The sequence below is a fragment of the Sciurus vulgaris genome, assembly GCF_902686455.1.
Source record: "Sciurus vulgaris genome assembly, chromosome: 1".
Lineage (NCBI taxonomy): Eukaryota > Metazoa > Chordata > Mammalia > Rodentia > Sciuridae > Sciurus > Sciurus vulgaris.
In genome coordinates this window covers 73886593-73903252 of record NC_136461.1, presented here as the reverse complement: position 1 = coordinate 73903252, position 16660 = coordinate 73886593, and the positions used below count along the sequence as shown (strand labels likewise).

At 35.6% G+C, this 16660-nt stretch overlaps 1 protein-coding gene across 1 annotated transcript in view; it reads right to left on the bottom strand.

The window, feature by feature from the left end:
- LOC306660889 (calcium-activated chloride channel regulator 1-like) overlaps nucleotides 1-16660 on the bottom strand; it is a gene marked incomplete at both ends in the record, with an annotated part of 31589 nt that overhangs the window by 13505 nt on the left and 1424 nt on the right. The window contains 5 exons of the mRNA XM_079139589.1: nucleotides 369-587; nucleotides 5948-6125; nucleotides 10498-10603; nucleotides 12247-12394; nucleotides 12568-12708. Of these exons, the coding sequence (XP_078995715.1) occupies nucleotides 369-587; nucleotides 5948-6125; nucleotides 10498-10603; nucleotides 12247-12394; nucleotides 12568-12708 (792 nt within the window). The remainder of the gene's footprint in view (nucleotides 1-368; nucleotides 588-5947; nucleotides 6126-10497; nucleotides 10604-12246; nucleotides 12395-12567; nucleotides 12709-16660) is intronic.

Genomic DNA, 16660 nt, shown 5'->3' with positions numbered 1-16660 from the left:
AAGGTAAATCTAGATTACACAATCATTAAAGTACAATGCTTTAATAATAGTTCTAAGTAAGTTCTATATAGGACTTTATAGAACTATAGACCTACGTATTGTCAGTGAAACAAAAAAAAAAATGTTAACACTTATGTTATGATTCATCAGATTTTTTCTCATAGATTGAAAACAAGTTAATTCGGCAAATGAGACAGTTGATGCCAAATCACTGTGCAGTGTAGGTGGGCATTTCTGGTGGCTGTGCTGTTGTTGTAATTGTTCTGACCCTGACAGTGTATTCATCCCAGTCAGTTCCAAGTTATGGTCTATATCACGTTGTACCCTTCTCTATCACCAGCAACAAAACCAAGACTTGGTGACCATACCGACATGCTTCCAGACTTATCAAGGACCAAACACACAATTCTTTCTCCAATCTGCAGCAGTGAGAAAGTGGGGTTGGGTGGCTGTGTTGTCATTGGAGTGGTTTTCTTAAAGTCCTCAGATTCGCGGATCACTTCCCATGTGCTTCGGAGATTGCATTTTTGGTTTTGCAGGTTTGGAGCTTCTGCATTGTGGTTTTGTTCTGTACAGAATTCAACCACCTGAAATTGTCAGTAAAATGATATAGACAACAGTGAAGTACTTGTTAAGATATTTAAGTCCCCTGCCTTTCTCCTCAGCCTGCCCTGCTAACCTGGCTCCATCCCACACTTAACGGTAGAGCACTGCTAGGGAAAATCACAGCTGTAATTCTGAGTTCCTATTTCAAACTGTGTCTTCCACCTCACTGGACCCTAAGTGCTCCTCAGCTTTCACTTACCTGCTCTGAGTTGCTTCCATTTTACTCCTCAAATCTGCTATATCTCCTGGTTCCATCTTATCTCTCCAACCTTATACCACCACACTCCACTTCCTCACATACCAGCACCCTGTATCCCAACCTTCAACACCCAATATTTCAGCTCTAAAATCCCCTTGGATGTTCCACTAGCTTCTCAAACTCCATGTGTTCATAAATTACCTTGTCACTTTTCTCCAACACTATTGCTCTTCCTTATATGTTTCCTAACTTAATGTCACCACTAATGCACCCAGTTACTCAAATCAGGAAACTGGGAGTTTTCCTACCTTTTCCCCCCAACAAGATAACCAAGATCAATACATTTCACTATTTCTCTGGCTCATCTTATTTTCCTGTGGATCTCCAACATCAAACCCTCACTATTCCTCCCTCAAAATACTGCAATCTCCTATCCGACTTTTCCATTTGTTTTCTCTCCAGTTGGTCCACCTACAGTGGCCTGAGGACTCTTCCCTCTTACTCCTGTATTTAATACCCATTGTGGTTCATTGTTGCTCACACAACAATCAACTGAACTCCTTCACATAGCAAATAGCAATCTCTGTGATTTAGATTTTTGCTTCACTCTCCATTCTCACTCGACTATGTGTACTAAGTCTCTAATTTTTCCCACTATAGCCTATTAGTTTCTAAATGTGCCAGACTTTTATACCCTATATGCCTTTGTTCATGGTACTTTCTCAAGAAGTTCCTTCTCTATCTTCTGCATTGTAAACTCCACCTTCATTTTCAGCCAGAAGATTAATTCCTAAATATTTTTTAATTTTCTGGGAATTTCCATTTAACCCTTTGTGGCCTTACAGGAAAATGTAGAAACCTCAGTAAGTCCCCTTTAACATTATAGTGCATTTATTGTGCTATAATCCCATCTAAGGAGGAAACAGGTCTCATTAAGTTTTACTTCCTCAAAACTTGGCCCAGTGTCTGACATAAAATAAAAGCTCAATATAAGTTTGAGGTTATTTGAGGAACTGAACCTTTTTGCACCTTGATATTTTATCTCCAAAATGGTGCCAGTTATTATGCAAGGATCAAATGAAAATATATGCAGTATGTGATACAGACAATAAGGGTTGTTCTTGTCCCTTTCTTTGGTATTTATATCCTTAGCATTTGGGAGACTAAAAAAGGAGACCTAGTATAACAAGGAAGAATAAACTGATTCCTTTCTTAGTGACTTTATATTATTAACATTAAATTTAAAAACCTAAGTATCTGGAATTCTAGTAATTTAGAAAGTAATCATTAGTTGCAAAATGCTTATTTTTCCATTTGTTTGCATTTTTCAGATCATCTACTTTGGTAGTATTTCCATATTATCAGTATGGCTACTTTTTAGCAAGGGAAACTAAGAAACTTACATAAACTCCAGGCAGAGATACCCAAATCTGCTGTGCATCAAATTTAACTCTAGCTAATTTAAAATACAGAAGGTTTTTTTTTTTTAAATTTATGATGGTAAGATTAGATTTTTTTTTATTTTTCACCGGTGAGAAAAGGGCACACATTTGGTAGAAACCATACTTTGAATTTTGATCTTCTTTGGGGTTAGACATTCTCTTGCAATGCTGGGCTGTGACTGCAAGCCACATTTCCCAGTTCCCCTAAATTCACGAGGATAAACAACAAATACTGTAGTGAACTGCATTAATAGGTCAGTTGTAGGACATGCATTTTCAACTTAAGACAGTATTACTGGGACAAAATCCCCATCATAAGTCAAAGAGCATCTGCACAGTATCTGGCCTCTCCTAAAAGTTTCCAAATAGGTTTGGGAATGCCCCGTGAGGCAGGCTGAGGATGGGCCTAGTGAACCAGGTTGCATCAAATTTTAAACACTTAGGTCATACTGTTATTGAAAGAGTCTCACAACTTATTTTATCCTCTATTCCAAAAGGAAACCATAATTTTATGCAGGATACTGGAAGCTAAGAAGGGCTCCCCGCTAAAGCCAATTGACTGGTAATATAGCATCTTATTTTGTGTAAATTTGCTGATCTATATATTTAGCATTAATATGGATAATTAATCAAGTTAATTTTACAAGAAGTTGGTTATGAAGAAAGGTATGAAGTATTTTTAACTAAAGTTATTAAAATTATTAATAATGAGTTAATAGAACATTAACAATCTTAAAATGATAGAAGACTTTAGTTAACAATCAAAGGCAAATATGCAGACTGAAAAAAACTCTCTGGAAGTTAAAGTAAGAATTATTATTCAACTTCCAAGTTCATTTTATGAAGCCAGTATCACACTCATACCAAAACCAGGTAAGGACACATCAAAGAAAGAAAACTGCAGATCAATATCCCCAATGAACTTAGATACAAAAGTACTTAATAAAATATTAGCAAATCATGTTTAACAACATATTAAGAAGATTGTATACCACAACCAAGTTGATTTTATTCCAGAGATGCAAGGATAATTAATACGCACAAATCAATAAATGTAATTCATCACATTACAGAATTAAGGACAAAAATCACTTAGTAATCTCAATAGATTAGGAGAAGGTCTTTGGCAAAATTCAGCACTCATTCATGAAAAAACTGAAGAAACTAGAGATAGAAGAAACCTAATGCAACATCATAAAGACTATACATGAGAAACTCAAAGCCAACCTCACAGTAAATGCAGAAAAATTGAAAGAATTTCCTTTAAAATCTGGGACAAAACAAGGATGTACACTCTCACTACTCCTATTTAATATAGTATTAGAAATTCTAACCAGAGCAATTAGGCAAGATAATGAAATAAAAAAAATAAGTTTAGGAAAGGAAGAAATTAAATTATCATTATTTGCAAACAATATGATCCTATTCCTAGAAGGTCCAAAAAGAACTCCAACAAAAGACTGCTAGAGCTAATAAACAAATTTGGCAAAATCGCAGGTTACAAAATCAACAAACAAAAATCAATAGCTTTCCTATATAACAACAACAAATCTACTGAGAAAGAAATTAGGAAAATAATTCTATTCACAATAACTTCAAAATAAAAATATACCTAGGAATAAATCTATCCAAGGAGGTAAAAGACCTCTACAATGAAAAATATAGAATACTGAAGAAAGAAATTTAAGACACAAGAAAATGAAAGACCTCCCATGTTCATGGATAAGAACATTGCTAAAATGGCCATACTGTCAAAAGCAATATACAGATTAAATGCAACCCCCATCAAAATACCAATGATATTCTTCACAGAACTTGAAAAGATTGTCCTAGAATTTATTTGAAAGAATTAAAGACCCAGAATAGCCAAAGCAATTTTAAGTCAAGAAAGCAATGCTGGAAGCATCAGAATACCTGACTTCAAATTATACTAGAGAGCTATAGTAACAAGAACTGCATGAGACTGGCATAAAAATACCTAGAACAATGGTACAAGAGACATACCCACATGGATACAGTCATCTGATTCTTGACAAAGATACCAAAACCTACATTGGAGAAAATACAGCCTTTTAAACAAATGGTGCTGAAAAAAAAATGGTTATCCACATGTAGAATGAAACTAGACTCTTATCTCCCACCCTGCACAAAAAAATCAACTCAAAATGAATCTAAGACCTTGCAATTAGACCAGAAACTATGTAACTCCTAGAAGAAAACATAGGGTCAATACTCCAGTTCTTAGGCACAGGCAATGACTTTCTCAGTAGGACTCCTAATGCCTAGAATTAAGAAATGGGACAGCATCAAACTAAAAATCTTCTGCATAGCAAAGGAAACAATAAGGAATGTGAAGAGAAACCTACAGAATGAGAGAAAATCTTTGCTAACTACTCTTTTGATAGAGGATTAATATCTAGAATGTAAAAAGAACTCCAAAAACTTTACACCAAAAAATTTCCAAAACAACAAAAAAGCTCCAAAAATTTATGCCAAAAATTTGCCCAAATAATAAATGGGCAAATGAAAAACAAACACTTCTCAAAAGAAGAAATACAAATAGCCAATGAATACATGAAAAGATGTTCAACTAGGGAAATGCAAATCACTGTGATTTCATCTCACACCAGTCAGAATGGCAGTCATCAAGAACACAAATAATAATAAATTCTGGAAGGGATATGGAGAAAAAGTAACACTTTTACAATGTCGGCAGGACGATACATTAGTACAATCACTAAGGAGGCTACTCAAAAGATTAGGCATGGAATTATCATATGACCCAGCTATCCCACTTCTTGGTATTTATCTTAAAGAATTAAAGTCATCTTGCTACAGTGATTCATGCATACCCATGTTTATAAGCAGCACAATTCACAATAGCCAAACTACGGAACCAGTCAAGGTGCCCATTAATGGATAAATAAAATGTGGCATATATTACACAATGGAGTTTTATTCAGCCATAAAGAAAAATGAAATTATGGCATTTGCAGAAAAATGGATGGAACTAGAGACCATCGTGTTAAGTGAAATAAGTTGAACTCAGAAGGGTAAGGATCATATGTTTTCTCTCATATGTGGAAGTTAGACAGGAGAAAGGAAAACAAAGGTGGGTGTGGATCTCCTAAAAATCAAGGGGAGATCAGTAGAGGAAAGGGACAAAGAGGTAGGAGGTAGAGAAGGAGGGGGGAAATACTGGGGAGTGTCATTGGTCAAATTATATTGTTATATCCTGTGCAGGTACAAATATGTATCAATAAATCCCACCAATTTGTACATACATAATGTACCAATAAAAATGTGGAAATAAAATAATTATTTTTCATATCACTATTAATATAAAGAACTGCCTAAATCTCCCTGGATAAATTCCTTATGTAACTAAGAATATTTGTACTTGTATGCCTTTCAGGGCACTTGAAGTAATTTTTAATCCTTAAATTAAAAGTTGGTAGAAGGGAGATGGTAGAGAAGAAAGAAGGGACACAGGAAGCGGTAAAGGAGAGGTTGTGATTAACTCCCTGAATATGTTCTCCCAGCTAGTTCCAGAGAGAATCAGGTGCTTTTTCCCTAAAGCTGATGGTTTCCCTAAAAATTTTCCTACATTTGATCTTCCCTTGGATCATCTGGCAGGTGGTGGGGGGAACCCTCTAAATTCAAGAGAGTGAGGAAAAGATGAAAAGAATAAGGTACTCACAGAATTGATACTTTGTGCAAACATTATGGAAGCCTTCTCAGTCTGTTGCCTTTGGGGTATGAACTCACAGTCTTTTTCATACATTCCTGTTAATTTGTCGATTCTGCAAGATTTGTCAATACAACTTCCTCCCTGGCACTTTCGAACTGCATGAGAACCAGTAATAGCTGCTGAACATCTGAAAATGTATTGAGGTTAGATGTTGAGGAAATGAAATATTCCAAAGGATTATACTCTGTGCTCAGTTTCTGACAGATCACCTTGCCTATAATTTGCTCTCATCATCCAAGAAAGAAGTACATGCTCTTATATAGCAAATGTATTCAATTTTCAGCAGTCATTTATGTTTGTCAGAAAGCATCTGAGGGGCTCCCAAAACAATATCAGTATTTATTTCCAATAAAAAGAGGAAGAAGAAGAATTTATTTCTATGCAGTAAAAAGCTAAGTCTGGTGTATGGCTTCTATTAGTATTAGGCACCTTTTCATCTGTTCACATTCCTAGAAAATCAGGAGCCTTCTTTGTTTTTCCCAAAGACTTTCTGAAATTTCCTGTTCGTTAATTTATTTTTTCTCATTTTTCTTCCACATAGTTTTTGCATAGTTCTTGTATATTCGTGGATATTTAAAATTTTATAGTTTCAGTTTTGTTGTTATAAATGGAATGATTTACTTCTACATCTTACTTTTTAATTTTATTTTTGAGTATAAACAAAACATGAATATTACAGGATATTTGGCAAATTACAGAAATTATAAAGAATAAAAGAAAAAATGTCTCTCCATCAGAAATAAACTGCTGTTAACATGTGGAAGTATTTTATGCTCTTTGCATTGGTATTAAATTGCACACATAGCATTGTTTTATGCTTTAAAAAACCTTAGTATGTTAGTATATTTAAATTTTTAATAAAGAATTTAATATTCTTTCAAAATGTGATTTTAATAATTTCATCTTTTGATACTATAATATAAATTCAACACAATTCATTGAATTGAGTTTATCCACTAGTTTGTCAGTACTAAAAGAAAGCATTAATAAATAAAATTTCACATAAACTTTTGACTGTATTTCCAAGTGATTGATTTCCAAAGTTAAATTATCAGACCCAAAAACTTGAACATTTTAAAATTGTTATGACTAGTTATATTATTTCCTTAAATGAATTTTTAAACATGAAATTACTGGGTCAAAAAAAATGAAAAATTTAGAGAATTGATATGCATCATCACTCAAATTGTTTTCCAGAAAGTTGCTCCAATTTATGCCTCTACCTACCATCCGTGGGAGTTCTGGACACAGTGGCAATGACTTACTAAGTAATAGATGAATCTCATCTTTGTCCAACTTGCATCTCTTTGATTACTAGTAAGTATGAACATTTTATGTTTTTATTAGCCATTTTTATTTCTTATTTTGTGAATTATACATTCTTCTGTTTTTCCAATTTTTCTATTTGGGTTTCACTGACCTCCCAAAGTTCTTAATGTGTTGTAATACTAAGCTTCTAAACACATTTTAAAATTTTTTGCAAACTTCATTCTATATTTTTACTTTTTCTAATTTATGTTTTGTTTGCATACAGCAAAATTTTCAATTTGTATGTAGCCATATTTATTGTTCTTTTCGTTACATCTTTTCCCAATTCTTAAATGCACAGAAAGACCTTCATTACACAGAGATTTGCAATTTAATCATAGGCTTCTACTTTGCATTATGATTTTTTTTATATTTAATGAGTCTCTCCAAGTGGAAGAGTCTCTGATAATTTTTCTTCCATAGTTAATGTTTTTCTAATATCTTAAGAAATACTACTTTTCCTCATGGATTTGTAATTTAAACTATATTAAATAGTTAATTTTTATATAAGCAAATGTCTGTCAGGTCAGTCTACATTGTTTAGTGTAGTTTTATAGTATGCTTAAAATTTGATAAGTATCAGTCCACTGTATTATGATTCTTTTTGTAAATTTATTTTATTTTTATGTGGTGATGAAAATCGAACCCAGTGCCTCACACATGCCAGGCAAGCACTCTACCACTGAACTACAATGCCACACCCCTATTATGATTCTTTTTCCAAGATGATCTTAGTTGAATGAACCTTAGAATTTTAAAAGTAAAAATGGATGTTCTTTTGATGAGAGTTTCATAAAACCTATATATCAATTTTAACTGAATTCATATCTTTCATTTATTAAAAGTCAATTTATCTGGTTTTCTTTTAAATCCTTTAGAATGATTTTATAGTTGTCTTCACATATGTCTTTCAGATTTCTTAAGAGTTTTTCCTACTGAATTGCTATCTTGACTGGAGTATATTTTCCATTATATTTTTGAACTAGTTGTTGCTGAATAAATGGAAAGTCAATTTAAATATTTACTTTGTATTTGTCATTTTGTTGACTTCCTTTGTCGATTTTCATTTCAGCTTATTCCCTTGGGTTTTATAAGTGGTTCACATATTGCCTGTATAAAAACCATCTTCTCTCTTCCTTTCTGATAGCCTTTTTTTGTACTTCCCAAGATTCATATAGTATTGCCTTGGCAAAAGCTTCCTAAACAAATTTAGATAACTATGGTCATAGTGGCTATCCTTATCTTATTCCTGGAAATGTCTCTAGTGTTTCTCAATTAAATATGGTATAGACTGTTGACTTTCATAGATATTCTGTATCATGTTAAGGGAGTAATCTTCTGTTCTGAAAAGTACTGTCATTTTTGTGATTTCTCCTAGGCTTTAAAAATAAAAAGTTAGGAAGATAAGGAGCAATACATATTATTAATATAATGAAATTTCTTCTTAAGAGGGCATGGCACTCATGTTAGCTTTACTAATGTAGCATTCATAGCCATTTGTGGAATGAAGAACAAGCTGATATATACATATTTTTGTAATATCTCATAAAGTAATATGTATTAATCACTCTTTCTCTTAAGGAAAGATAAGGTGTCCAACTGTCTGGAAGCTTAGCAAAGAGAAATAGGAAAAGCAGACATCAGGTTTGGAATGGTGTTTATTGCCTGAGATTTGAAAGGTCAAACCAATATATGATCACCTCAGGCTGTGGTCTGTGTAGTGTCAAGGATATAAGCTGAAGGAATCTGAAAAACTGTGCATGATTCTAGGAAGCAGCAATGTATCTAGTCCACATAAGGCCGAAGAGTTCCCAAGAATGAGGGATAATAATGGAAAGCTCATGCCCATAGAGCTTGAATGTAATAATGAAAGAGAAAAGTAGGGAACAATAATGCTCATGTGGGAGAAAGCAGGGGTCAAATCTGAGTCTGAGCCCTGTGTACCACCCTACCTGCCCCAGTTGGAAATGACTGTATCAAATCAAGACTGTGAATGAGGTGCTGAGAACCTAGATCGATGGTGGTGTGCTTGCTGAGCATTGTGAAGCTCTGGGTTCAACCCCTAGTACCACAACCAAAAGAAAAGAATTGTACATGAACCAAAGCTGAGTGCATCTCCTTAAAGAACCATCAGTGAGCAAGACTGGCAGCAGAAGTGGAAAGGGTGTTGTACCAACTTCTGCTCTTTAAAAAGAGTTTATTACTCTTTAACTTAAGAATAAATGTGAAATTTTATCAAGTTGCTTTGTAAGAATCTATTGGAATAATCATTTATTTTTCAGCTTTACTTGAGGTACTACACTCGTTACTTACCTAATTTCACAACTTAGCTGAATTGTTGGAAGCATCCTACTGGGCCTTAGTGTTTTTGTTATTCCTTTAATTCTACCAATTCTTTGATTTTTATTATCCTTCCATTTAAAATCTTTGCCTCTATCTTTCTTCAGAGGTGTACTGCAATTTTTTCCACCCCATCTGTCAGGTTTTAGTATCTGAATTATGATAGCTCTTTAAAATAAATTGGTAAGTTCCCTATCATTTGTTTGTACGGAAGCAGTTTATATACACAAAAACTGGATAGAAGAACTCCCCCATAAAACCAGGGCAGCCAAGCATACTTTCCAAATGTGATTCAGTTTGTTTTCTACTGATAACCACATAGAGTTTAGTTCAAACTATAAGGTGTTTTTGTTGTATTTATTTATTGTTTCAGTGCTGGGGATTGAATCCAGGACCTCAAACATGCTAAGCAAGTGCCTCACTACTGAGCCACACCCCAGCTGTTGCTTTAATATTTGGATTGTCTTTTAGCTAAGTTCCATAGTCTCTCCGAGGCCCATTTATACTAACAAAAGTCCACATAGACGTTATTCTGCCTTAAAGAGCTCCATTAGTCCTTCTGTCACTGACAGGAAAATGGAGACACTGCATATTGTGACTGTAGGTATATTATAGGTGGTACACTTAAGAAAAGGCCAGTGATCTTCAGTTGCAAAATGGACAACTCAATTAACAGAAGAACTTGTAATCAAAGGTGGTAGTTTCATGAAAAGCTGAAAAAGAATGCACTAAGAATGAATTAGACATAGAAAAGAAGACAAGAGTTATACTTTTTAATTAACCAAATCAAGGGAAAATTAAAAATTGCAATTTAAAATAATTTGAGAAAAATGAAATCAAAATATATATACCTTACTGCTTCACGTTTTCCTTTGGATAAGTAGAATTTCTGATCATCATTGTATTCGTTAAATAGTCCCCATCGTAGATGAGCCCATTCATGGACAAAAACCCTACCTGTGAGAAAATATTTCAAACACCTGAATACAATAAGAAGTGTAACATAACTTTCTCACAGTGGAATAAAAGTTAGTCTTCTAATGTTTATTATGCTTTATGAGAATTTTTTTCTTTTTTAAATTAGAGACTTGTTTTCCTTCGAATGGACAAATACAACAAGTATACATTTTTGTAAAATACAAATACTTATTTTGGCCCGTTAAATGTTAACCAGGGACCTGGTAAACGCCAGGTAGCTCTTCATACAAATCTAAACTGCTCCCCTGTCTTCACAAAGTTCAGAGGCCCATGCAGGACATGCAGGATCAGGTAACTAAAATGCTTAGGGGTGCAAGGGCTATGTCCTGCACCTTCACTTAGCATACAGGTGCCTGAGGATTTAGACCCTGTTCCTCTCCACAGTTCATTTCCTACTGTTCCCTATCTACTTTCAAAATTCTCTCTGCTGAATTCTTGAACTTTTACATTCCAGGTTACCTCATGTTCTTGCTCATCTCTGGTCCTTTTACATAGGTTTTCTCTTCTTGGAATCCCTCTCCTTATTTCTGCCAGGATAACTCCTGCTCTTCTTTCAAAATCATGCTTCTGTCTACCTAGAAGCCTTCCTGGACATGCTCAGACTAGACCAGGTCCTCCCCATTGCACTTTTATTATTCCCATTATGGAACTAATGTTATATTGTCATTCTCCCACAATCTTGCTATTTTCCCATACTGGCATCCCATTCGTGAGAACAGGCAATATGACTTCTTCTCTGCCATACCCCAGGTACATAGAGAACAACAAAGACATACATTTGACACTTTTCTGACAAGTGCTGTAGTGTGTTTTGGGGGTGGGGCTTTGTCCAAGTAAAGGAAATCAAGCTGATTCTGGAGAATTTTAGTTAAGAAATCTAATACTAGTCATTTAGTAAATCACAATTGATTATACCTGTAAAGCACATGTTATAAATACCTTGTTCATTATTTTAATATTTCCTTCAAAGACTGTTCTATATAGCTCATAAAGAAATGATTAAAAATTTCTTTTGTAAAAGAATATTGGACTTTTTTCTTTGGTTTTTTGAAAACTGAACTCTAAGGGTATTTTGTTCTGCTACTCATTGTGGCACACAGACCAGCAGCAGCAGCAACTGGGAGCTTGTTAAAAATGCATATTACTGAGTCCCTCCCCATACCCACTGAATCAGGACCTGCATTTTGAGAAGATCTGGTTTTATCTGAGCACACATAAAGTCTAAGAGTACCGTTGATGTGTGCCATCTGGTGGCTACTATATGCATTGCAGGCAGGAGGTTAATTTCAGGTAAGTCTCAGATCCACAGAAACATCATACTACGTATTAAACTATTTTACAGTTATTACCTGGTACTATAATAATTTTCAAAATTAGAATATTAAATATTATAATTTTCAATATTAGAATATTAAATTTACACATATCTGAAAATAATAAATTGTGGCTGAGAAATGTACTGAATTCCTCTTTTGTATGAAAAAACATGCTTTGTCAGTTTATATCAGTGGACTTAGCTTATGTGGGCTACTCACAAAGATAATATTATTTTTGTATCCACTTTTAAAGTACTGTGATTAGATTATGAGTAATATAGTAGAATATTGTATCTGTACCCATACCTTGTGGTCCATACTGATCCAACTTCTTTCCTGCTAAGAAGTCAGGAGTGAAATGAATCCTTTCACCCTTTTCTCCACAGGCTCCTACCTGCTCAGTATATGGTTTATCGTTACCCGAAGGATTAGGTTCAGCAACCAGAACATCAGCCTGAAATTTAAGAAAAAGGTTTTTTTTTTATTATTGCAGCATTTCAGCCAAGAAATTGACTTTAGCACATTGGGGAATTTTGGAACAATTCCATTTGATTATAGAGTATTTTGATTTTTTTTTTTAATCCAGATTACAGAAGAAAATTTGAAAGAAGAACTTGATAGTCTCACATTTTTGTAGGTTTCCAGTTTGGGTCTCACATAGTCAGGTTTTGTCTTCCAGTTTTCAGGAATCAAAATGGCAACATTTTTGAAATAGAATCTTTTCCCTGTGGCTTCAAATAGGTATGGAGATGCCTGAGTCACCATGTCCTGGGAAGAAAGAAAACATCCACAGTAATTATGGTTGAAAGTAGAGTAAATTACCAATCATTCAAATTACATCTGTATTTTACCCTTTAAAAGACTAGGTGGGAAGGCATAATGCAAAGTACCTTTATAATAACAGCATCTAAACCTTTTGAGCATTTGCCACATATTCAGTGTCATGGTACAGTGGTGAATAGTGCAGACTCTAGAGGCAAATGCTAACCCTGGCTCAACCACGTCTTTTTTTTTTTTTTTTCGTATATATATATTGTTCTAATTAGTTATACCTGACAGTAGAATGCATCTTGACACATCATACATAAATGGCGTATAACTTCTCATTCTTCTGGTTGTACATAATGTAGAATTATATCAGTCATATAATCATATAAGCACACAGGGTAATAATGTCCGATTCATTCTACTATTCTCCCTACCTCCATATCCCCTCCCCTCTCTTCACTACCCTCTGTCTAATACAAAGAACCTCTACTGAAATCCCTAGCCCCACACCTTATTGTAAATTAGCACCCACATATCAGAGAAGACATTTGGTCTTTGGTTCTTTGAGATTGGCTTATTTTGCTTAGCATGATATTCTCCAGCTCCATCCATTTACTGGCAAATGCCATAATTTCATTCTTATTTAAGGCTGAGTAATATTCCATTGTGTATAGATACCACAGTTTCTTTATCCATTCTTCTGTTAAAGGGCACCTAATGGTTCCATAGTTTAGCTATTGTGAATTGAACTGCTATCAACATTGATGTGGCTGCATCACTGTAATATGCTGATTTTAAGTCCTTTGGGTATAACCCAAGGAGTGGGATAACTGGATCAAATGGTGGTTCCATTCCAAAGTCAGCCACTTCTTGTGGGACATTGGGTACTTCCTAATCCTGAGCCTTCGTTTCCCTGTTTATAAAATGGGAGCTAGTATAGTCACTACCTGATAAGGTGGAGAGAAGAACAAATGAAATCAAACATGTGAAGCACTAGGAACAGTGTGTACTTGGCACAGTAAATATTAATTAAATGTCATCTAGTAGTTTCATTTCATTTGATCACTTGAGGATCAATGAATCTTTGAGAGAGAAACTGAGAACAAGAGAGTATAATTCTCAAGGTCTTACAGCAAATAATAGAGAAAAACTCAAGTGAAGATAACCTCAACATCTGCTGAGTCTTGTAATGATTTGGGTGTTTAATGCTAAGTTAAACTAAATTTAATACTAAGCTTTATGGTAGTATTTATTTGTAGCATAATACTAAGAGATATAAGACAATGACATTATTATTTATTTTCAAATTACATGTAACATTATTAGGAGCTGCAGCATTAGATGCCTCTGCAGGCTCCCTAGGATGCATTATGACAAAACAGAAGAGAGTCTTATAAGCAATTGCTGTGGAAAGAAGGCATTGGGTCAGTTAGGGCCGAAAGTATCAACAGAGAAAAGAAGGGACTCCATCACTTAGAGATGAGCAGAGGAAAAGTCAGTAAAAGGAACTTGGAAGGAGCAGCTAGTACATGTGAAGGAATTCAGAAGCCACTGAATGAGAACCAAGAAGTGATAGATGAGTTTGGGGACATGGGTGAACCATGTTAGTGGTTCAGTGGAGACAATAGCTCCATATGAGTGGATTCAAGAGGAAGGGAGGTGAGGAAGTGGAGACAGTGAATATGGAGGCAGGTCAAGAAGTTTTTCTATAAAGGGCAATGGAGAAATGAGGCAAGGGAATTTTGTTTATTTTAATGGGGATGGTTACATTTATATGTTCACGGAAAAACCAATAACACAAAGGGGAAAAAGGGGTCATCACCCGAGCAGACCTGAGTGACAGGACTTCAGTGCCTAGGAAGGGAGGCCTTAAGAGGAGCAAAACGTTCATCATTACATGGGAAGCTGTACTTGGCTACTGACACAGAGCTGAATCCTGCTCCATCACTTCCTAACAGGATAAACTTGGGGAATTTACTTTAATCTCTCTGAGCCTCAGTTTGCTCTTTTCAAATAATGATAATGAAACAGACTCCCTCTGAAATTAAGGGCAACTACTACTTGTTTTCCTGCTGAATTTGAAACAACCGCTTTTGAAATTAAAGTTCCAAATTGTTGTAACTTCTGAATGTCCTCCTCCTGAGATAAAAACTACCTTGTACTGAGGACAAATGACAGGGAGGCTGAAACTGACAGGCTGACCTCTCACTAAATTTGCATGTGTGCATTTCATCCTTTGGTCCCACTTTGTCTCCTCTTCTCTCTTAAAAGCTTTCCTGGCCCATCTGTGAGCTCTCCAAAGATGGACATTTGAAACAGAAAAAGTCTCCTCTATCTTCCTTCAAAACTAGCTTTGAATGAAGTTATTTTCCTGCCGACTTGACACCCACTACTTGTGGAACACTACCAGAGAGGGGTAAAGCCTGACTTCTTGTCCCTGCGTAGGTACACTAATAATGGTTGTCTTGCTCGTTGTTAAAAAAAAAAAAAAAGTATTCTAACAATTTGCATTTTCCTCTTTTAAAAATCCAGATTTTAAACAGTTGCTAGGAGAGCTTAACATCATGTCCTTGTAAAAAAAATTTTAAATGGAGTCAAAATCACCAAAACCTTGAAAAGTGGGTGTAAAACTTCCTGTTAGAGTATTATATTACACTTTGATGAAATGTAAATTTTCAGTCTCCCAAGAGAAAACCCAAGCGGCACGAATGCTCCTGCTTTTCACATCTTAACATAAACGTTTGGCATCTATTCCAGATTTTGAGGTCACCTCATGTCCAAATAAACATTTAACTCTGGGACTGAGAAACAATTGATGGCTAATGGCTTACAGGATGAGCCAAAAAGCCCTAAGGACAGAAATAGTATGTTCACAACTGGATTCCCAGTACACCGACATGACATAACATAGATGCTCTGTAAACATTTGTTGAATGAATGGACCAATGACTAAATTAATGAAGTGGTTATGGTAAGTGGCATACTGGCACAGTAGTGCCCAGACAGGCAAAGCCCTGGCTTCCATACATCGAAAGAACTCCAAAATACTCCCATTTTGGATTGTCGTGTGTGTGTGTGTGTGTGTGTGTGTGTGTGTGTGTGTGTGTGTGTGTACAAAAGAGGAGTGCAGGCTTCTCCCTCGCTCTCCCTCATCTGTGAGACACTCCCAGGACTTCTCCAATGAACATTGGCAGGCGTGCAGGTACAGTGCATGGAAGCGCTGCAGCGCCCCCTACCGGTCTTGTAGGTGGGAAAAAGCTTTGAGGACGGTCCTACAAATCCAAGTATTTAAAACTGACTTCAGCAGTAGAGCACGTGCGTGAGGTCCCTGGTTCACTCCCTAGCACAGGAGGGAGGAAGAAATGAAGAAGGAATGAAGGGAGGAAGGAAGAAAAGGAAAGTTGATTTAGAGGCTGTCCCCGCAAGGGCACCGAGGGGAGAGTTCCCCTCAGAAAGGTTATTAAAGCAGAGATTGAAGTGTAGATAGGAAAGACAACAAAGCCCATGGTGATATCCCTCAACTCTACAGATCTGAAACATCAAATATGGAGGAACTCACTTTTATGAATGACTCAGTGACTTTGGCCATTCACTTAACTCTTCATGTGTTCTTTTCGCAGAGGAGGAAGTGGTGGAAGCCAACTTATTTCACACTCAACTTATTTAGTACTCATTCTAGAAAGCCAATTTAATAACTGGTGACAAGTACGTTTCCCCCAAAGATAGTGAGGTGAAAGTACTTTAAGATATGTGTTCTCCTGGCATGTTCCCAACCCACCATCTGACCAGAGAGAGAAACACACTGGCCACATTTTCCTCCCGCACTTTTCTTTGTTCATTTTTTCAAGCGTCTGCTTCATTTTTTGCTAATGCCATTTCCAAATTAACAGGCAATCAACAACTCACACAAGGCTTCTGATTATTGAGAGATTTCAAATGGTAAGAATTATGA